Here is a 24,128-nt window from a genome sequence, read left to right on the forward strand (position 1 = left end):
GTATCATTTTGTTGTGATGGGTGTGCAGTAAATTAAAAAATATAATCGAAGTAACCATATGGTTAATGTATATTGCAATTACATTTGATCACGCTCCGACTGTTGCTGTCGGACAAGTGAGTGGCGAATTGCAGATAAAGGTTGCCAGGACAAGAAAAAAATACGTAATTTCAGAAATCATAGACTGGCATGATTGCTAAATTAAATAATACAAAAAACCAACCACACTGAAACCTAAACGTAAATAGTAGAATTATCCAGGTATCACTTTTTTAAATTGCTTTGATCATTTCCATGTATAATTCTGACAAATGTATTGCCTATATGTGGCATTGTGAGATAGATTAATGTCTCTAATATATATAATAAGGAGTGGAAGTGTACTGGTTAATCTTTAAAGAAAATATATTTGAATCAAATTCGAATCAAAACAATTACATGCATCCTCTAAACTGCCTAAATAGTGTTTTTGCAAATTGGTATTGGATTCCTTTCCTGGCAACCCAAGACGCAGCTCCAGCTTCACGGCTCGGTACCGAGAGAAGGGTAGTCGGTGCGGGTGGGAGATGGACTGAGTGAGGGCGCTCTTCCGACTAGCGAAGCTGAGTGCGTTGAAATACACACAGCTCGGCTGAAATCATTGGCGATTCCTGGTGACTGAAACCACACGAAAACATAGTACCATTGCCAATCTTTCACATCCCACTCCAAACACACTAACACGGCATTGATGGTAATGTATGCAGGGAAACAACCGAGACTCGGCGATGGGTAAACATGTTTTTATTACGACTTATTACAGATTTTCCTTTTCCTCGTAGATGCGCTTTGACAATCCGCCATTTTTATTTAAACCAAAATAAGTGTCTTGAAACTTGCACATTTGGCTGTTACATGACTTTTACACAGTGTGTCATAAATGATGTTTTCGCCAGTATCAATAACCATTTTATTTGTATTTGCAGGTGCGACCGAAGAGATTCCCAGCCCTATCAGGTACTTGTTAGCTCCCTAGCTCAACAGCTAGCACAAACAAGATTAAAATGGACACTCTAGTTCAGGCTTCCAGAGAGCACCACAGGCCCCAGACAGTGCGGAAAATACACCGAAAAGTAGCTCGTTTGGCTTCAAGTGAACCGCTGTCGTGCTGAGATGTCTGCTTTTCAATAATGATGAGCAGAATAAGACAATGCAAACGTCGCTATCCGTCGAATCCAATGCTTTTGAAAATTATATTGACTAGTTTTATTGAAGCTTTAAGCTAACGTCAGCCTGTTAACATTAGCTTGCCTGTTAGCCGAACCGATTGGGCCTATACGCAATCTATCATAAGAACAGAGCGAATATTAAACAACGAATCATCTAATATATTGTTGCGTAAGAAATTATTTAGTGTTAGTTTAATAAATATTTTTAGGGAAATGCAGAATTGCCAGTCATAATGCATCTGTCTGACCTAATTAAACTGGGTTGATTGGTTCAAAGAATATCAGTATTTCACTTATCAATCATGCCACTCCTAAGTACCAGTTAGCCCCCCTCAAAGTTGGTCGTAAGCAGCATCGTTATTATGTGCCTGGTTCACCCATAACATATAGAACCATATTAAAACAGTGTCCAATGATATTGTGTTGATAAGCTCACAGCACAAACTTTTGCCAGATGCTTTGAATTCCACACAGTGGCTCCTGATTACAATAATATGGTGACATGTCAGTGACCCATGAGAATCTAGTTGGGTGTTCAATTTGTGTTTTCAGACTCTCAAATACCCATCCAAGCGCCATCCAGGGGGGGACCACCGTCATGAGAAGATGCGAGACACCGCCGACATCACTCCTCCCTGCAAAATGCTCAGGCGTTCAGACAGCCCTGAAAACAAACACATCGACACCACTGGCCACAGCAGAGCGAAGGCTGTCCACACGCACCGCGGCAGAGACCGGGATGGAGGTGAGAAACATACGAGCCACTGATTATTCATGCAGCCACAGAACGACAATAACAACCGCTCGTGATCGCAAACAGGAATGTTAAAAGTATCACTAAAATTAAATTTTCATTAAGATGATGTTAGCTGATGTCTTCATTCAGACAATTTCCTTCAGTGTTTCCTGATTACATGACATCTATAAGAAAATAAAGTATCTTATGTAGAAAGGATTTATTCATGGGTTACTGTAAGGGCATTAGTTATTATGTTGTCATTAAGTCAATGTAGTGAATGTGTTTCCTGGTTTGATATTTGTTTTTAATATCTTGGTTGGACATTGCGCTTGAGTAATGGTTTTGAAAAGCTTTCATTTGCAAACTAAATCAGACAGCTAAAACATTTGACTTGTAACAATACTAAAGAAGGGATGATATGCTATACTTGGATGATTACATTAAACCTGCTTTAATCATCCATCCAAAAAAAATTAATGGAAAAAATTCTCACTAATGACAATAACAAACATAGTATTTTCCTGGGTTTTTCCTTTAATCATTTAACATGCCTGGCATATATTATTCAACGTCATTACTTTTTGCTTGTTTAGGCTAGCAAGGGTTGCCTAAGCAGTACCAAACATGCTTTTTGACAGCCAGTTGTAAAATGTAAACAACATGAAAGAAGCAATTTGGTAATTTCTATGAGAGCATTATATCAGCAGTGCATTGACTTCCTTGGCTTGGACCAGGCATGCTTGCAATCTTCTTTCATCACCAAGGACCTCCTTTGTATCATACATCTCCAGTTTTCTTGCTAATGGTGGCTGTTGCTGGCATTGTAATGTTTAACGTTTTTGTTTGACAGCTTAGCTCGTAGCTGTCAAATTTCAAAGTGACAAATAGGACAAATGTGTGCTTGTAGCTCTATTTGTAGGTTTTAGAATAGGAAGCAGACACGTTTGGCTGATCATTTATGCAATTTGACAGATTGGCATAACAGATTCACAAGCAAAGGACAAAATTCAGCAGACTTGGGCTAGTGGCCCTGTGTTCATATACTACACTGAACCATAATTATTTAAGATGTACATTGTGGTCTCCTGACCATTTAACATTGAACATAATGCACATAGTTGGCATTGCACAAACCAAAATTGTGTGTTTCCACGGACTGTGGGACTTGTTGATTCCTGATATGATTGGCAATTGTGGGAGAACAGACTAAGTCTTAGTGTCAAACAAGTTTAGGCCCTACTGGTATTATGATTGGTAGGAATATTAAGCCACCTGCTCATACTTGATGACAACCTTCTGCCTGAATGGATTTTGATGTAATGAACATTCATGAATTGACAGAAAGTTCCACTATATTTGTATAATATGGCTACAACTAGCTTTTAATTGTTTTTGGTTGTTCAACTTGATTTGGTCCTGGTCCGCTACAACTTCAAGTAAATCACTGTAGTATAGAATTTTTAGATTTCCTACGATGCCATGAATCAGCTTCTCTTGGTCTGCTTGCATTTCATAACATGTAATCGAAGCAACAATGCAAGGTAGGGCTGTTTTGCTTTGCAATGACAAGTTCCTATAAGAGGGTTTGCGATAAAATCACTTCTCACTTAATTGTCTCAGCTAAGTAGTGCACTTGGCATAGCTTGTTGCTTAATTGTGACATCCACTATCGCATCCATTAATGCCTCTGATGGGACAGTTGTATGCCAGCCTCTATAACTGTGGGCCTACATTATGTGATGCTCGGATGTATGCGTCAGACCCAAATGTTCTTCATGGTCCTTGCTGTGAGATTCTTGAATTGGTTGTTATTATTAGAGTAAGGTGATAGTCACACTGGACAATATTTAAGTAAATGCAACATGCGAACAGAGACTGCGCACAGATGTTAAACTATCATCAAATAACTTGGGAAACAGGTTGAATTTTTGTGTAGTTCCTAGTGGGGATAAAATAAATATAGAATTTTGTTTGTACTACCTCCAGTGCGCTTGGAAAGGCTTGTGGGCCTGCGCATTATAAATACAGTACAGGTGTAAAGATGAGCTGATGCTCTCCTGTGTGTGTGTGTGTGTGTGTGTGTGTGTGTGTGTGTGTGTGTGTGTGTGTGTGTGTGTGTGTGTGTGTGTGTGTGTGTGTGTGTGTGTGTGTGTGTGTGTGTGTGTGTGTGTGTGTGTGTATATTGTATGTATATATCTTACTGTGATTACCTGTTGATTTAAAAAAATATATTAAGACTGTTCTTTGTGATCCATCTGCAATCTGAACCTGTCAATACACAGTCAATACACATTTAGTTACATAGTCAAACATTTCAATTATTCATATGGTTTCTGTCTGAGATTTCAATCTGCCATCTGTAAATCAATATACATTCAAATGCAGTCATGTGCATTTGGGATACATATGGTGGAAGCATATAATAAATTTGAAATATGCTGTGTACATAGTTTTTCGAGGCCTATATAAAATGGGAAATCAAGTTTGCTGATAATCTAACCGATATACAACCTCAGTATGTTTGGCCTGACCCCAGTGTTTTAGCATATGTTATACAAGGAGTTATTAGGTTATCTGTTTTGAAAATGAAACAGCTAACTAAAGCCAGCTTTTTGGACCAGCTTTTGGTATAAGGAAGCTGGTTAATGAAGAAATTGGTAAATTTGTAAAAAAATGTGATCACATATATCATTTATATTTGGAATCTATTTCTAACAGAGGAATGCTGCTTCTCTTGTGTTTTCTATCTGTATCACAGTACTAATGAAGTCTGTGTTTTGCATCCGTAGCACAAGTACTCTCTGGCACAGGACTTAAGACAAGTTCTTGTAGTGAAACATGTTTTACAAGCAATGACAACATGCCTCTATGCCAAGTCATCAGTCTGTTTGTTTCTTGAGGGTTCGAGGCCTCATCTCACTTTCACTTGTGCTGTGTTCCTGCTGTCTTCGCTGTAGAATATTAATGCAAAGGTAGGATGATGTCATGGGATGCTTCTCATGCTCATTTATAATGATAATGAAAAGCTTTCACTGGAATCAGTACACAGTGCTGGTAAGATCTATAATACGTAAAAACAGGTTGTGTGTGTGTGTGTGTGTGTGTGTGTGTGTGTGTGTGTGTGTGTGTGTGTGTGTGTGTGTGTGTGTGTGTGTGTGTGTGTGTGTGTGTGTGTGTGTGTGTGTGTGTGTGTGTGTGTGTGTGTGTGTGTGTGCGCGCGCGCGTGCGTGCCTTAGTAAGCCTGTATCTGTTGTCTCCCCTAATAATTTGTTACTTGAACTTCAGAAGATTCCTTGGTATGTTTTTTGTTGTTTGCTGGATTAGGAAATCAATGAATGAGAATCCACTTCCGTACCTGGCTGCTTTTAGTGGAGATTTATGTATGTTTACTGTATTGGGTCTCCTCAAAACCCCGACAGTGATTTATTGCATGTCTGAGCTGCAAAGATTTGATGCTGGTATATATCATGGAAATGTGGCAGGGTCCAGAACAGTTATTTTTCTTTATTTTATTGTAATTTAGCACACTATTATTTACAGCAACATGTAGTGAATTTATTTTCCTTCTGGGATTTCAAAGCTCCATCCTATCATGGGTGGATGTCCTTAATGAGCAGGTGGGTTAGGCATCTTGCTTAAGGACACCTACCGGTAGATTGCTAGCTTCAGTTATTAAACCAATATTAAATTGAACCTTTGGGATTCGTAGCATTCTAACCACTAGACTCCGGCCCCCAGATTATTTTAATGTGTAAAGTATGCTCTCCAAGGACCCCAAAACCCACAAAACGATGCACATATTCAAACGGCAATCAAAAGATGTTTGCCTTGGACGACAGTTTGAGCGGGCAAACAACAAATACAGCACCAGACGATAAGTTGATGAATGAAAGCAGAGCCTAACTGGGTAGTCAGTCTGACAGTCAGTGCTTTTACATGACACTCAAGAAAGTCAAATTATGGGGTTAGTCCAACTATGATTGGATTATTAAGATGCATGTATACACCCTAGTCGAGCTAAAATCGGATCGAATTGGGTCTCATAGTCGAATTATGACCCCTAGATTATTCAACTGTTAGTCACATTAAGTGTGCATGTACGGATTGGGATTGGATTATGTATTCTGCGCATGCTTGAGATCTTTTCCGGGAGCTGTGAGCCGGAAGTAGAAGGTGACGATAGTCGTGTTGTTGTCGCCGTCGGAAAACGAGAAACTGTGATTGATGGAAGCCGGTGAATGTAGTTACCCCCTATAAGAATTGTATCCCTGGTGCGCTGGAGCGCGCATGGCATGCATTCAGTAATGGTGGAAGCACACAGACACTACACTTCGATTTTACCCATGGCTGAATTAAAAGTACATGGTTTTTCTAAATGTGAGTCATCAACAAGGTTGTAAAGTAGTAACTTCAGGCACATAAAGGTTTTTTTCTCCTGACGTGTTTACGATCTTTATTCATTCATTGCGCGCGGCAAGCAAGGGATATTCTCTGATATTATGAATCTTAAAAACTGCGTCGGGTTCTCCGTCTCTCTGATACTTCCACAACAAGGAAAGACTTATAGTGGGGGTTATCTCACCCATCGGGGAGAAAGAATTGGGGGAATGCCATATACGGCGGAGGGGCTGCGCCGGCTGCTCCGGCGGGAGAAAGATGTTTTCAGTAGACAGCTGTCAATTCACTTCAGGTCCATGGCATTTCACCTCTCAATAACCCGAAAAATTCCCATTGCTCCTACAGCCTAGTCCGATGTCCCTTTATTTCGAAAAAAAATAAACCCTCCGCTCTGACATCCCATTGTTCTGACCGGCTTTTGGATCATGCGGCGGAGCCTGCATATGACAACAATCCCTTTCTCCTCCATGTTCGGTTCATTCTGGACTTCAGAGAGTCAAAGCCAAAGTTCCTTTCCCTCAATTCCTTCTCCCCCATGGGCGAGATAACCCCCCACTAGGCGTCTTTACTTGTTGTGGAAGTACCAGAGAGTCTGAGACCCGACGCAGTCTTTAAGGCCCAGACCACACAGTGACGATTTTTTGGTGAAACTGCACACGTCTTGTGCGTTTGGGTCGACCGTCCAGGTGAATCCGGTGCCCGAAAATGCACTTTTCTGAAACCACCTCCGAGGCTGGATTCAGATAAAAACAGACTTATGCGGTTTCGTGGTAGGATTCGTGTTGACGCCTGAAACGCAATGATGTCATCCCCCGCCCCCATCAGCTGGGGACGTTAGAGTTGCGTTGATTTTTTTAATTAATTTATTTGATTTGTATTTTTGTGGCTTTAAATACAGACCCTTGGTAAATTGAATGACTAACTGTACATTAAAAAGTATTTCTGCTCAATCTAAAAGGTTTAACAACTGCTTTCTCCTCCTCGATTGTATGTTTATATACAGCGTGCATGGGCTTCATGCGCGCAGGTTTGATGCGCTCCACTTTTTTTTGTGGTGAACCAGCGCCACACAGTTGCCTTGAATATTTACTAGAGCGTTTCTATAGCTCGATGCGTTTTCGCACGAGTCCGTCTTTACGGAGATATTCCTGAAGCGCATCAAAGGAAAACGGATTGTTTTCGCCCGTGTGGACGGGGCCTAAGATTCATAATATATACAATAACATTTTAAGGAACCGTTAGCCCATCTTTCTGATTCATGACTAAAGGGAATATTGTAAGGTTTCCCAGAACAAAGAGGTTGCTTGTTAACCCAAGAGGCAGATACCCTGGTAACTAGACTAATCTCGCAAGCTTATGTTTCATTTGCTTTGCCGCTGATGTGGAACAATCTGTTGATTCCGCTATCGAGACATTGTTAAATGAACTGGACGGTATATTTTCACGATTAGAAGAAATCACTGCACTTAAAGCTTTTGTTGAGAAGAGAGATGTATTTCTTTAATTGTTAGTGCTGCCTCACCTGTTTGGTTGCTATGATTGGTTGTAGGCCAATCAATTGGGTCCAGAGGGTTTAGTCTGGCAATGCCAGGCTAAGAGGCGGATGTGGTATGAAGAATGGTATCGTGTAGAGTGTGATGGTAGTTGTACGATATCTTGGCTACTGCTATGATGCATCTCTTATTTCTCCGCTGATGGAATTATTAATATGCGTTCTGATTCACATAGCACCAAAAAGGTTTAAGCGCTTATCGATAGAACATTTAATTGCTGTTAACTTAAAAATATATAAGTAAAATATATATATATATATATATAATATATTAGTTTGTCTTTTTTTTTTATTTGTAGAGTTGGCGTTAACATTGTTTCCTTTTTGCTTTCTACCAGGGACCAGTTTTTCTCCACAAGAAAACAACCACAGTTCCCTGCACAGCTCCAACCATTCTAACCCCAGCAAGACATCAGACACAGTAAGTGCTCATCTAAAGTCTCTTTATAGCAGTACTCAGCATGGGGGTAAATCGCTCATAGCCCATCTTCTTTTGTTTTCAAAATCACAATGATGTCCAATTTGAATCCTCTTCTTCTTTGGATGAATTTTGGGAGTTGATTGAGCTGTGAGTTTTGGCCCAGGATTTAACAACATTCGCAACATCATTTGAAGCAGCGATAGGATAAAGTATATATTTTTTTGTTAGCTTCTTACTTACTACATTTAGTTCTAAACTGTAGCACCATTGTCCAAATTGTAATAGAAAGCACTTAAAAATAACATCAAAGTTTATCCTCATTAGACACAACGGCTGTCAGTGAACTGCTGCTAATTGTATTTGGGTTGTATTTTATACAACCAAACAACAAAGCTTGTATGTGCACCAATTGCAGGTTGGATAAGCGTTTCAGAAATTGGATTAGCCTTCCAATTGGTAGGTGTGAGCATTTTGTAGGTACCAGCTTCAGAGCTTTCACTCTCTTTATAGATTATTCATTAAGTTTCTTCATTGTGATTCAATGTTCTACACAAGAACTAAGCTTCAGAACAGAAGGAAGGTCCGCGTTCGTAGTAATGAATAGTTTGCGCCCTGTAACTTGCTTGTTAGGAAGGTGTGCATTTCTCTCCCCTAGAAGTTGCAACTTGCTTCTAGATATGATAACTGGGTTTCCCAGACAAAAGTGGTGTCGAGGGCTTCAGAGAAAGAGGCCCCCTGGATTAGTCGAATCATCAAGAGTCAATGCAAATTCTCTGTCAAACAATCGCTGGTTTAATAAATATTAGGGGTACACGATAATTATCGGGCCGATAACAAAAATGAAAACGTCATTCCGATAAGTCCAATATCATGACGAATAGCCCCGATAACATAGCCTATATAATTTCAGCGCCCCGCTCCCACTAACGCTAAATGAAAGGTCTTATCATAACCCTAAAAGTACATGTCATACAATCAATTCCAATACATGAGTTCACAACTGCACGCGTATATAGAAAATGTTTTTTTATTATTATTATGTTACACCTTTCCTGCTGTCGGCTCCCAGAACGTAGTCGAGGAGCACAGGGGAGACGTTCCCTGTGGAGACGTTGATGTTTTCTCGGGGGTAACACCCTTCACTTTGACTGGCAGTGGGTCTGCTTATAGGTCGGAATATGGTCAGAATGAAGCGGCTGCCGATTCTTGACAGGCTGGGTACTTTATTCTTAGTTTCACTAACTTTACAGTACACGTTTAGACAGACACAACCAGACTTGTTCATTATATCACTAAACTGACACACACACACACACACACACACACACACACACACACACACACACACACACACACACACACACACACACACACACACACACACACACACACACACACACACACACACACACACACAGCCATTTCCCACACATATGCTACTCTCGTTACACTTATTATTGAAGACAGTTAGCTGAACATCATAGGGTCCCGGCCTTCCACTCCCTGTTTTCTCAGTTAAACACATATCAACTACATTTGTCCCAGTGTTTGTTTGATGTGAAATGAAGCAAAAAAAACGCTCTTTCTCTGGTAATGCAGTTACGTTGCATCGTTCGAGACGCCTTTCTTCTTCGTTGTTTCTTCTATTTGTCTGTAACTCATGCTCCAATCTTTCATCGATCGATGCGGATGCTGTGGATGCAACGGAATATATGATGCATCGCTGCAGCAACATTTAAGATGATTGCGATGAGTTCGCCCATTCTGCCTCCGCGCTGTCTGCAGTCAGACCAAAACAAACCTGAGTGACGGGCCGTCGTGCAAACCTCAACCCTACGTCATATCCCGGCCCTTGCAAGCCCACCACCCTAAACCCCCCGTTGATTCTACTGATGTCTGAGCGACACTGATGTCTGCATATCGGGCATCAAGTGTGAATAAAAACCCAAAGGTTTTTTTGGTTTGTTCATAGTATTAATGTCATGATCTTAGGTCATGTTCATATATATGTATATGTATGTGTGGTATCGGTATCAGCCTTTAGGAGCTGAAAGTTATTGGTCATTGTGCATCCCTAATAAATATATATCGTATGCATTTTAATAGCTAAAACTAAATAAAAAAAAAAACATCTTACAGAGGCTGCTGTAGGCAAGATTTAAGAGTTTGAAAGAGCAGAATAGGTCAATGTTTTGATAATGTCCATCTCCGAAAAACCCTCCCTCAGTTCAGTCAATGATGGTTTTACATTCACATACGTCGGGTGGAGCTTAGCTTTATGTGATTGACAGGCAAGATGGATAACCTGAAACAATCAGTTAAGAGATGTCCTGATTGGTCAGAAATTATTGTTTCTGTTATATATGTCTTCTACAGCACATGCAGTCAACTAGAAAACGGAAGTGCCAAATAACGTTGAAGTGGGGTAGAAAGAGAGGTGATACCGGTCAGGCTCCAGCCGTTAACACCGCTAGACCCGCGATGACTTGGACCACTGAGTCTGTCTCTTTGCTCCCGTGTTAGATCACTAATTGTGGAGCGCTTATTGAAGACCTGTGCTCTTTAAAGACATCGGTCTTTTCTTAGTGCATTTTTGTTGTTCTGCTAAATTGATTGTTGCAGTATTTGTTAGTATTTGTATGAAACGCATCATTCATATGTATTTTGAAAATGTTGAAAGTCAAACGCTTCAACATTCTCCAACGCTGGGGGTTTTGTTATGATCGGATGTGATTACTGTGAGTAATCAGACAGAACGGAGCTCTGTTTGATTTCATGTGTATTATATTAATTAAGGTGTATTCTATTAGCATATTGTATAGTGTGTATATAAGCCTAAAAGTTTTTTTTTTTTTAATTTGACTGACTGAACGGTTACGCATATTGTCGTAATATGGTGAAAGGTTTCTTCCACTCTTTGTAGTAGCTGTAATTTAGCAGAGGGACGCCGCCTGACCTTTAGACAGCTGTGGGAAACAATGGATAAACTAAACATAAAAGATGATATAGTGATCATTATGCTTCAACCTCACTCTTGTATATGTTTAACATGCAATAAGGTGTACGAGTTTTGACATTGGTGACTCTTAACATTGAAATATTTAAAACCTTTGTTTAAAACTAGGTTGGAAAGCTTGCATAAGAAAATGTCCTTTGAATCATTTGGTGACTTTGGCTGTCAAAAAACATTCCCTAGTAACAGTGAAATTTTAGAATCAGATAGGATGGGAGCTTTTCTATTGGATATCTCTCTCGCATCTCGAATTGCAACCTCTTGCATCAGAACCTTTTTTCTCTGACGTGCGTGTCTGCACACACGCACAGCGTCTGCATGTGCGCGGGCAACCATTGCATACATGCACTCCTCTCCGCTGCTTCAGCTTGTTGATCACAGCTTGAACTGAATGGCCCCGCTTTGATTAAACGCTTGTTTGTTTTACAACAGTCTCATGAGCCCGGGGATGACTGGTCCGAACACATCAGCTCCTCTGGGAAGAAATACTACTACAACTGCAGGACAGAGGTGTCCCAGTGGGAGAAGCCCAAAGACTGGTTGGAGAGGTAACCATGTTTCTGTTACAGGACTCGGTCCATCATGGCCCAAGTCAACGAATAGGTTGTGAATAAACAAAATCCGGATTCATGGACACATTCCCTTTTGTTTTGATCAGTCTGTGTTTTGTGCTTTGTCCCACAGAGAGCAGAGGCAAAAAGAGCCCACGAAGACAACGGTTGTCAACACTTTCCCCAAAGATAGGGACTACAGACGGGAGGCCATGCAAGCCTCGGCGGCCACTGGTTTTACTGGTGCTAGTAAGTTCCTCTTGGTTGTGTTTTTATCCTTTCTTTGTTTCGTTGAACTGGAGCAATCTTTCGGCTCATTGGTTGGTCGATGATGAATGTTGTTAAGCTGATATGTAGCTGATGCATGTTTACAAACTGCTTACCAAAAGACTGAAACTAAACATGGCTGGGCCTGACACCGAATGCTGTGTTATTAGCAAAGGCTCTTGCTTTGTGACTAGGTATAATAACCCTTGGATATGCATGTTTTCTCAAACAGAAAATAGGACTTGCTCTTTACTCACTGAACCCAGTTCCTGCGGGCCATATTCTGTCAAACCATATCAGTAGCAGTATTTCATTTAATAGGGGGCATTAATTTGGTTCAAGGTCCCTGGAATTAGGGCCCCGGAATGGTCTTTTTTGGGCATTTCTGCATCATATACCCGGGATCATCATTTGAATCAATGCGTTTACATGCTGTTTTGACTTTAGAAGAGGTTTCTTAATGCTGTCAGATGAGGCAGTGGCACTTTATTATAATGATTTTCAATGCCTCTGTTGTCCAGTATAGATGAGATATAGCATTTGTGACAAATATCGGTATTAGAAATAGGCTGCCTATTTTGGTGTGAGTTATATAAGCCGTTGGAGTTAGATTTGTATCATGGAGGTCTTCTCGTCGTCTATTCAGTGCTGCTTAGTTGGCAGTCCGTGTTGATTATAAGCAGTGAACTGTTGAACATCCTCACGTTAAACAGCCAGAAATTTACAATGCAGCCATTAATTTTGTTAAAATGATCTCATTTTACAAAATAAAATAAATCAATCCATCCACAGGTCAACATTTTTTTCCTCCTCCAATTCAAATTGAGCTGTAAATAAAGAAGTGTATAGATTTTCTATACATGTAATGGCCTAAGTAAAAAAATGACATGGAGGTTGAAGTAGACAGGATATCCTAACCACTGAAACGTTGTTGGAAAGCCCACCCCTATTGCGTGTGCTTTAAAAGTGCTCCCGTCACTTGTACATCAGTACTTGTGTGCTGAAGTGTTTTGACAGCAAGTTGAAACACTATTTGCCTGGGCAAACAGGTCCTTGGACATTTTGAAGGGGGGTATTTAGAAAGGCTTAAGTTACAGTTCAATATTTATTTCTCAACACTAGCAGAAAATTAGGTACATATATCCTTGCTTATTACCGTGATAAAATCAAATATTTTGATAATCACACTTGATCAATTCAATAAATGGATGGCCTGGATATTCTGTTAAACGAGAACAACTCATATAATCTGTAGACCATATTTGGGCTTGACTTGCGGGTTGTCGGCGACCCAGTCCTCAAGCCTGCTCTGTCGTGTCCCCTCCCCTCCCGCAGAGTCGAGCCATGCGGAGAAGCCCGCGACAGCCCTCTCCAGCCAGTCATCGTCAGGGTCCGGGGCCCTGAACTCATCGTCGTCTTCATCGTCGTCCGGCCCCCCTGGCTCCTCGGCGTCCACCACAGTGCCCGTGTCCCCGGTGCTCCAGTCCCCCACCACGACGCTGCTCCAGGACCCCAGCCTGCTCCGCCAGCTCCTCCCCGCACTTCAGACGGCACTGCAGCTCAACAACGCCAGTGTGGACATGGCCAAAATCAACGAAGGTGAGCGGGCGTTGATGCACCGCCTGGGGTTTGGTGGATGATGGATGGATGGATGGATGGATGGATGGAAGTGATGACTGATGTGATGACTTACACTTTGTCTCAACCAGTTCATCTGACCACGCCTCAGGACTATTGCTACATTGCTTTAGTGCTATACCATAAGCTGAGTTTTGTGGGTAGCTTGGAAATTAATCGTTGAAATATGCTGATTTGAGTATGTGTTGGGTCTTTGTCTTCCTGCTCCTGATCCCTTCTTGCATTGAGTTTGCTTTGGCCCACAGGCGCAACATTGCTCACAGAAGCAGTTTGGCAGGCTTTTCCAACGGACAATCATCGAATGTTGAAGCCAGGATGTCTCGACATAAATAGTGGGCCGGTGTTAGGATGTTCTCCATGACGTGACGCAGGCTTCTATTGTCTTTCCTTGAGTCACTGATGGCTGTTAGGCTAATGGCTCCATCTACAGGACGCCATGTATTTGATGAGTAGAACTGCTTCTCATAGATCATAGATAGTCTTCGGTCACATTCATATAATTTCTGTTTTGACGCCGGTGCAATGCCAATGAACTGGCAATGACTCCTCTTTTAAATGTGCACCATGCAATGACAAAACAATTCCGTACACAATTGTGTTTTTGCTCATTCCTTCAAATGTTCCTCTGTCACTCTAGGCTAAAGGCCCCGATATACTTAACATCTGCTTGCAGTCAAACTCTGCGATTTCAACAGGGCACCGTATAGTCCAACGATTTGTGGATAGTTTGTTTATTGACGCACAGCATGCTGAAGGGAGACTCTGTCATTCACGTGGTATTGTTGACGAATTGCAGGCAGCAGTCAATTCAGGGGGAGGGGGGTATGTGGGTCGAGTTCAACTTTGACTGAGCCCCTTGAACACATTGACAATCAAAGACAGGCTATACCTGTGCAGCTAAGGACTAATGACCATGATGCATTGGTTAATAAGTCTTGCAGGAAACACAAGTCTATGCCAGCCATCGTAATACAACCAAATATTTTTGAGGGTCTGGAGTAATTCTAGGAGACTTCAGACAGATTGAACAAATACACACGCTGGCACCTTTCTAAACTCTTGGTCTGCAAGTTACTTGATCATCTGCCACTGCGACAGTCTGCCTACAAATTGTATTTTTCCTCTTCTCGGTGGACATAATGCAAAGTGGTAACTGTTTTTGGCTTCGGTGACATCAGGGAGCCTAAGTTGTGTTTGCTCTTAAATCCGCCTCCCTCCATGAAACAATAAAGTCAGGGGAGGAGTGGAGGACGAGTGACTAGACTGACAGATGGGGCTGTCATTACAGTTGTCTGGCAGCAGGCAGATGAGAGGGCTGGGTGGGTCGTGTATGGCCCAGACCCACTGCTGCAGTGTCCCTTTCTCCTGGCAATTCTTTCTCCTGCTCCTCGTCATCCCTTCCAAACCTTGACTCCTGTTCGTTGTGTTGCTCTGTTTCTGTCTTAACAAATGCTAATGTCATGGCTTGGCAGCAGCCGTGTCAAAATGCATGCGCCGTACATAGTGGAAATGTTACTTGTGCAGATCACTGGTTGCGATGGGTTTCTGTGGTTGTGTGTGTAGACAGACCTGAGCCCTGCTTTGATGTGCACCAAACTAGGGGGAAGAGGGAGACGGTGGAGACATTGCGCAGTGATTCAGAGAGTCCTGAGTGTCGTGACAGACTGCGCTTTATTGTCAATCCATGGAAGACAGGTTGTTTCTTGGGAGGAGAGGGAGGGATATCAATCCCTCTCTCGCTTTTGCCTATCAATTCTGTTTTGTCATCTGGTAGAAACTTAGTCACGCTGCTACTTGTTTGACTTTAAACAACATTCCAAATGCTTAGGAGGAATTGCCTCCTAAGCAGTTGGGAGTCATATTTGAAAGGGTTTGAATTTGAATAGGTCAGGGATGAGCTTTTGATCTTTTTTGCATTGCTTTTTCATGCTACATGCAGTGAGGTTTTCGCAAGAATTGGGTCAGCCCAGCCCAACAGCCCAGGGCAACTGGTATTACCTAGACTTCTACCTTACTCAGCAAATGGAGAACCAAAGAGCAAAGTAGTATTAAGTTGACCTACTCCTCTGAGGAACTTCCGCCACTGCACCAACATGTTTTTGAGACTTGGTAATGGGTAATTCTCTACCACCTGGATTGGAGGAGGAGGAGGTAGAAGAGAATGTGAAGCTGACAGTCTGCCTGGAACACAGGGTTGATGAAAGTACTGTATGGAATCTTGATATGCAATTTAAGGATTCAACTTCCCAATGTTTCCCTAATCATTGAGACTCTGGTAGATAGACTCATTAATGGGAATGCCTCCTATTGCTCATATCATACCAAGCAAGGTAGCAAGACATTGGTGGAAATCTTTGCCCAGCTTAATTTTAAATAGTGGGGTATCACACACTGAGGTATTTCCCCATGGTTAACAATTAACAAGCTTTGTCCGTGTTTTGTGCATTTGATTACTTTTTATGTTTATGTTCTGCACCAAATGTTTTTAATTCTTCTTTGCCATAAACAACGCATCGTGTGAATTATCTCTCTGAACTAGGGATGTCCTGATACTACTTTGTTAACTACTGATACCGCAGCTTTGGCTATCTGCCAATACCGATATCAGTCCGATACTTGTGTTGTTTTACTCTTCAACAAATAATAATAATAAAATATATGGAAGCACTTTTCTCATGATTGCCAATTAGCCACCTTAAAACATCTCACTAAAGAAAAGTTGAATGGCTTAAATCAAGTGAAAAGATTTGATTAGTGGTTGATGATTAGTTCAAAAGTCTAAATGGAGTAAACAATGTAAACATGCATACCATTTAAAAAAAAAAAAAAAAATGTAATGGTTGGAAACAAATGGTTGAATCAAGTGTGCATGCGTGTGTGTCATCACTTGTAGTAACCAGGAAAAGTGTTATTGACATTATTCTTCAACATGTAGTTAATCAAGATGAGCTCACTAAATGATAAGGCTTGTACGGTTGGAATCCTTGGAGTCTCTTTCATATGGCATATCGTTTGTGTAGATAGCATGACGTGAAAAAGATTGTTTATGTTAGCATTTAGCTTCTACCGTAAGTACATCGGATATCGTCACCCTCAAAGGTTTAATACTGTGTGTTCACACCAATAGACATTCGCCTGTTCGCGCGAACAGGCGAATGTTGCTGCGCGACAAATCATAATCTGTCGCTGTGCAGTTATGTCTGCAGTTATGTCAGGCGAACTTGTCGCGCAGCGAATTTTGTCTGACAACGTCTTTTGCCCACCAACGGTGCTTTATCCCAATTCATTCTCATCAACCATGGCCGAGATAACCACCATTGCGTGTCTCTACCTGTTGTAGAAGAGGGAGAGACGTCGGAATGCCTGTCGTTTATGGGTTAATAATATAATCCGGAGGCGCACACCGCTTTGTGCTGTGATATTATATAGATATTTATATATTATATATATAATATCATATAATATTATATATAGATAGAGCTCCGGGAGTCGCAAACGGCAACAATCACTTTCTCCTCCAAGCTGCGGTTCACTGCGGAGTGCAGGGAACGGTTGGCCTAGCCGGTTGAACGCTGATTGGCTGTTTTACGTTACTTCACCCACGTTTCCCACAGGGAGTGAACGCTGATTGGCTGTCTCACGTGAATGCCGCGGAAAAGTTAAAATATTTCAACTTCAGCGAATTTGTCGCGCTGCAAATGTTGCGCCGTCAATCAAATCTTGTCGTGGGTTTCGGCGACAAAAAATTTAGCCCGATTCGCGTCTCTACGTTCACTTTGCATTGAAACGTGTCGCGGGGCGAAGTGCGGTGTGAACACACAGTAAGAGGGTGACGATATGTAAGAAGCAGCTAGCCTCTAACCATATAAATGGGGGTCCCCGCACACAAACGCCCGATATATAACAGTCATATTTCCAATCGATAAATCAATTTAATTAGGGCTTGGCAAGTTAACGCGTTAATTACGCGTTAACGCAATGTTATTTTAATGTGCTTAATACAAATTGACACGTTAACGCATGTTTTTTTGTTTTGTTTTTTCACTTTGACTTTGAAAGGTTCTGCCTACAGAATGTCAACATTCATACAATTGCAGTACTGTTATCACCTTACACGCTACGCAGATTGGAACAAAAAATAATAATGGGCAAATGTCGGACCGATACAGATGCCGTGGATCGGATAGGGACTTCCGTACTCTGAATCACCATAAGAATTTGTATTTATTTCAGTTGTGCCTATAGAGGTTAGAATTTACCGTTGATGGTGTAAACAAAAAACATGTTTTTTCACTCCTTGTCTCCTACTCTGCAGTTCTCACCGCTGCGGTCACTCAAGCATCTTTACAGTCAATGCTCCACAAGATCCTCACCGCCGGCCCCTCTGCATTCAACATCACTACTCTCCTCTCACAAGCTGCTCAGCTCTCCAGCCAAGGTGAGGCCGCCACCCCCACATCAAACCAAACCCATGGTCTTTGTTGCATTCCATTGTATGCAAACTGTAACCATCCCAGTGTTTCCAGCATCAGTGATGAGCTGTGTGTGTGGGAAGTTGACTATGTTGATGTGCACATGCACCTTGCTGATGTGGACTAGTGCAATTCTGATTTGCGATGTGCTCTGTGCCGATGCTCGGTGCTCGTGTGGTCACTGCTGATGTACCTGGTGCTGAAGTGCGTGAGCACGGTTGTTGTTTTTGTGATCAATGATTCAAGTAGGGCTCTGGTGCTTGCCAACAAATGTTCTCATACAATGGTACCACAATATTTTATAACAAGAAATGGCATGCAAGCACAATTTCTAAAAGTGGCGAATCGGGTGATTGTAATGAAATGGCCTTGTAGATTTTAGTTTGCAACGTCTTGTTTACGCCTTGTCTTTTCTTTCCTTCATCGTGTGGTCGGCCTCTCAGCAGCGCAGCAGTCGAATCAGTCGCCCATGTCGCTGACCTCGGACGCCTCCTCGCCCAGGTCCTACGTGTCCCCCCGGATCAGCACGCCACAGAGCAACGCTGGCACCCACAAGCCCATCCTCGGCACGCCGCCTGCCATCTCGCAACCAAAAGTAGGGCCTTTTAATACAGCGTTTTTCCTCTTTGGCCTCAGTGGATGATGAGCTACATTGCCTCACAGCCAGAAGGTCCAGAGCACTAACTGGATTGGGGCCTGCCTGCCTGCCTGCCTGCCTGCCTGTCTGCCTGTCTGCCTGTCTGCCTGTCTGTGTCTCGTTACTTTGATGGACTCCACCTGATGTAATGGCACTAATATTTTGAACCTCATTTTTTGATGCGCCATAAAGCCTCAAACCACATCATTGTTTGACATCAAGTTGACCTGCTATGCTGTGTGTTTAGTCATTTAGTCATCGCATATCATCAGCGTAACTTGAGTGTGGTCCTTCTTGCTCGTGGTCGTGGTGGTCTTTCACACTGTGATAAATGGTCGTCCACAAAAAATGCAAAGGACGGGTCAGATGCGATTTCCCCCCGGGCTTGCAATGATGTGAACTCTGACCTGTGTTGCAGGTGAGCACGCCCTCTGTGAAGCAGGCGTCTCTTCCCCAGCCCACGCAGCCCCTCCCCAGCGACAAGCAGCACGGGCATGACCCCACCGCAGCCTCCCCGCGCTCCCTCCAACGCCAAGGGTGAGCCCGACCTCCACCCACATGCCGCCACATTATCTGGTCTCAAGTCACAGCCATCGTAGGCTCAGAGTGTACATTCATTCATGGCAGAGAACACTAGGCTATCTGTCTTGGCTAGTACATGACCTCCTTTAACGCAAGTGCATAATTATGATTTTATTGAAAACGCTGATCAAGGCACTTGCCGCAAAGGTACTCTATGGAGTAGATGATTGCGTGTACATTGCTGACAATGCAGTGTTGTGGTGCCATCTGCTGGTGAACATGAGAACCTTCACAATTGTCCGTAGTTGCAGTGTTTACGTCTGAGGCATTGGTGCAGTGCATCAGAGACTAAGTAGTTAGACTTAAATGTTTTGTTTATACGATACCATCTTTTTTCTTCATGGAATTTAATTCTGCAGTGATGGCTGTGACAGGTTCCCATCCTGGTGAGGTATTAAAAAGGTTTTAAAGTCTTAAATGTAACTTGTCAAAACAGGCACACTCTTAATTATATACCTCCATTGTCCTCACGTCCTGGGTTGAAGCTTGTTCTCATGCTTGCTTGTTATTTTTTATCCAGACACCTATGAATAGTTTACAGGGTAAGGCTCAGATTTAGTTGTCTTTGCTTTGAATCTTTGAGCTCCTTATTGTGCGAAGGAAATGGTCTTCTCTGCATGAGTGTTGGATTGCTCAGGCATGACACTGTAATCTGAAGCCAGATAGCACCAAACAAGTATCAGTGGAGACAACAAGAGTGTTACATTTATCTGGTTACTTGCAAGTGTTTTTGTAATGTCATCACTGAAAGCCATTGTTGTGATTATTGGGTAGTTTGTGTGCAGCAATGAACTACCCCCTAATGCTCCCCTGCTTTAACTACTAGTACCGTGATAGACTAGTAGACTTCTTACACATTTTAGGGTGTGATCTCCCTAGCGGACATCTGGGTTCACTTGCTGCAACCTCTACCAAACCAGTCGATCCCCCCCCTGAAGTCAAAACCCATTGTTGGGCCAATTATACTAACAAGCTTCCCAGTGCCCTGTTGGATGTAGGGTGTTCTCATCCACTTTCGAGTTTAGCTGTTGTGTACTTGCAATGATCCAATGGGGTGACTTGTGCAATGGAGTGGCCAGAAAGATAAAACGCCCTAACACTTTCCACCTGCTGCCTGAACCTGCAGCAGTCAGAGGAGTCCCTCCCCCGGCCCCAACCACGTCGCTACCAACAGCAGCAGCAGCAGTAGCAGCAGCAGCAGCAGCAGCAACAACAACAACCACCACCATAGCAGCAGCAGCAGCAACCACCACCACCACCATAGCAGCAGCAGCAGCGGCAGCAGCAACCACCACCATAGCAGCAGCAGCAGCAACCACTCATCCAACTCCTCCTCGGCCCCCCACAGCGGGGCAGGATCACGGCCCTCCAGCTCCTTCACCCCCACACTTGCCGCCCACTTCAACGACAACCTGATCAAGCATGTCCAGGGCTGGCCCGCTGACCACGCCGAGAAGCAGGTAAGCTGATACTTTGGGACAACACAGCTGTAAACTGTGTCGGTCTCACGACCCGCCTGTTTCTGTTTGTGACCACCTGTTTTTCCTGTTTGCAAGGCGTCCCGGCTGCGGGAAGAGGCCCACACCATGGGCAGCATCTGCATGTCCGAGAACTGCACAGAGCTCAAGAACCTGCGCTCCCTGGTGCGGGTGTGCGAGATACAGGCCACGCTGCGCGAACAGAGGTACGGTACAGGGGGCGTCGTCCTGAGACCAGTGAGCCTGCTGGGATTTGCACAAAATGACCCGTGTTTTTTTTCTTTTCTCCTCTCTGTAGGATACTGTTTTTGAGACAACAAATCAAAGAACTTGAAAAGTTGAAGAACCAGAATTCCTTCATGGTCTGAGAACTCTTGAGGCGGTCGTTTGGTTGCCGTGAGATGGGAAGAAGAAGAAGAAGAGGAGGAGGAGAAATAGGGTGGGTGGGGAGACCCACGTTGCACATAGTTGGGAGGTAGAGAAAGAGAGGGAGAGAACGGTGAACAATTGCTGAGTTCTTGGTAACCCCCCCCCCCCCCCTCCAGAAACACACACATACACACACACTCCCCCGTCCCCCCTACCCCCACCTCCCCAGTCTTGACACACAGAAGCTTCGTTTGGCCCGGCTGGCCTTGGAGATGGAAAGAAGAAAAGGGGAAGCGTTGGTGTGGGGGAAAGAAAGCAGGATAGGGTGGGTTTACAAGACTTTGGTTTTGTACAAAAGAAAAGAAAAAAGCAAAAAAAATTAAACAAAAAAAAAGACCCTGGTGGGGTGGGGTGGGGGGGGGGGGGTGCAAAAAAATGTAGATTTCTTGTAGATGTTATCTATGTTGTACATATGTTTTGTAGATTGAAGCCATGGAAAGCCATGCCTATCAAAAGCTTTTGACATCCAAAACTAATCAACGCCTAGGCGGCTACGTTGTCTAGCTAGCCTTTTCCTTCATGTTAACCTGTCCACAGACTTAAACGCAACATTTGCTCTGGGCGGTAGATTGTCGAACCATTGCCTTGGTTGCACATGTATGACCTGTTTGGAAACAGGAGGACGTTTTTAAGCCATTACCTTTTACACACATACAAAAAAAAAGTGGGTTTAAGCTAAACACACTGGTATCCATTTTTCTTTTTCCCCATCCCTATCCCCTCAAAGTAATGGTTTGATGGATTCTTGTGTTCAGATATCATAATTTTTCCGCTGGGATGAGTTGTATTGGGTGACTCGGTGTAGACCTCCCTCTCCGTAACCAGGTCCATTGTAACAGTGGTTCAGCTGTCGCCATGCAGCTTTCATTGGCCCCTGCATTACCAAACCTGAAAATAACAGTGCCTGGTGTGTGGAGTCGCTTGCGTGTGTTTGTGTGGTTGGTTGATTTTTTTTTTTGGAAGAAGAAAATACTAACTAGCGGAAGGGGATCTATGAAAGACGCGAGTTGTGTGCTGCTTAGAACCATTCCCACAGCGAAGCCCTTCTTCGATGCTCCGCCCAGGCTCAAAGGGACTGTCGGCAGTTTAAACCCTCCTAGTAGTATGTTCTGGTTGGTTTTTTGTTTTATTTTTTTTATTCCTCCTTCCCTAAGGAATTCTGCTGAACAACTCTTGTTTATAAAAAAGAAAAAAAGGCTGGGTGACACTGCTTGTCCATTCCTTTTGTACAGTTACTAATAGTGAGTGACGTTTTTAAATGGTGGTTCTCAAGAAATAAAACATGATTATTATTATTACAGGTTAATGCAGTGATGACTGGTATATCACACATGCTGTACTCCTAAACACTTAGTACTTTCTTTGTTTTCTTTTTGGACTGTTGAGATTGGGCAAGTGCTACTAGGGGGGTGAGCTGCTGAGGGTTTTGTTTATTTTATTTTATTTGGTTCTTTTTTGGGGAGAAGGGCACCGCCTTGATGCGGAGGGACAATGCTGATCACCATCACCACCACCCAAATGTGCACATCCTGAGTCAACGCAGGCAGCAACGCGAGATCACACGGTCAAATGTGAAATGTATGTATTGTAATAAACATGCTAAACTAAAGTGAGCCCTGGTTATTATTTGTCCGTCTGCGTGTTGTCATACGCCTAGTGCCTTGTTGGAAATCTTAACATCTCATTCACTTTGCTGAGATTAAGTATTTTGTTGTAAACTGATGCTCTTTATCGACAAAAAAAGACCCTCAACAAGCATGTTTTCAGCTATGGGTTGTATTTTTATTTTTATGGTACGTCTCCCGTAATTTGTGTCTTGGTTGCTGTCCGAGCCGGGTCCTTTGCTGCAATGGGCCTTTGTTTCTCCCATCGTATTTCATGCGTCTACTGAGTATAATTCAACTGCACCACACATTTGGTAAAGGTCACTATACCTTTGTTATGTATATTGTTTCCTCAAGTATATTGTCCAAATAAATAAAATATGACTCTTGGCCGTGCATTGCGTTTTCCATGGGAAATTACCCTCTAAAGTGTCTGACGAGGGAGGGGACCATACAGCGATGTTAAACAAACTATTCATTGATCAACGTTGTGCATGAACGAAATCTGCGTAAACCATGCGTACGAGGTTACGCACAGCAAACGTGAAAAGGAAAATGACATGGATTTTGCAAACATGAACTATAAATGCTTTGAATAACTCCATAAGATAACTTAGTTATAGGCCTACCCTGGAACCGACCATAGAATTGTAAGAACTAACTTTATAACTTTATAGTATGCCAATCACAGTGCGCTCGTTCTCGTTAGCTCTTAATTAAGATCGCTCAACTCAAAATTAATTCGCGCCCGCTTCTTTTTTTATAGTGGCGTCGGTTGCGAAATCCAAGTTGCGTTTAGCAAAGTTTTGAACGTTTGCAATCTATAAGTTCTCGGTTTCTATTAATGTCGCTCCCAAACTCGATTCGAAATGGACCCGCCGTCGCTTATTTGTGTTTTTTTTTTTTAATCTGCTTTTGACTTGACCATGACCGGGACCAACGTGGCCACCTACGGGGGAGCTTCAACGAGGAACGCTCCGGTGAGTCACCAGCTCTGTTTTCTTTCATGTGCCGCCCTGAAGTGGTTTACATTTGTTTGGCATGGTCTGTTCTGAAGAAGAGCCGTGTTGTGGATTTATGAATCGAACACAACGTACTAGTCATCTATTCTAAGAATGCCTCCTCGTATCCCTGTTCTT

At 42.7% G+C, this 24,128-nt stretch overlaps 1 protein-coding gene across 2 annotated transcripts; it reads left to right on the forward strand.

The window, feature by feature from the left end:
* The first annotated feature begins 572 nt into the window (after window positions 1–572).
* waca (WW domain containing adaptor with coiled-coil a) lies at window positions 573–22,355 on the forward strand. 2 transcript variants are annotated; one of them, XM_084475531.1, is made up of 13 exons: window positions 573–771; window positions 966–996; window positions 1,761–1,953; window positions 8,236–8,318; window positions 11,764–11,879; window positions 12,016–12,131; window positions 13,485–13,748; window positions 18,103–18,225; window positions 18,703–18,854; window positions 19,315–19,433; window positions 20,605–20,938; window positions 21,035–21,162; window positions 21,255–22,355. In XM_084475531.1, exons 1-13 carry the CDS (start codon window positions 731–733, stop codon window positions 21,322–21,324), a joined length of 1,770 nt encoding a protein of 589 aa, XP_084331657.1. In that variant the 5' UTR covers window positions 573–730; the 3' UTR covers window positions 21,325–22,355. The 2 variants fall into 2 exon arrangements, with proteins under 2 accessions (XP_084331657.1, XP_084331658.1); XM_084475532.1 differs by having other exon boundaries at window positions 18,706–18,854.
* The last annotated feature ends 1,773 nt before the right edge of the window (window positions 22,356–24,128 follow it).

This window comes from Micromesistius poutassou, assembly GCF_964030765.1.
Source record: "Micromesistius poutassou genome assembly, chromosome: 11".
NCBI lineage: Eukaryota > Metazoa > Chordata > Actinopteri > Gadiformes > Gadidae > Micromesistius > Micromesistius poutassou.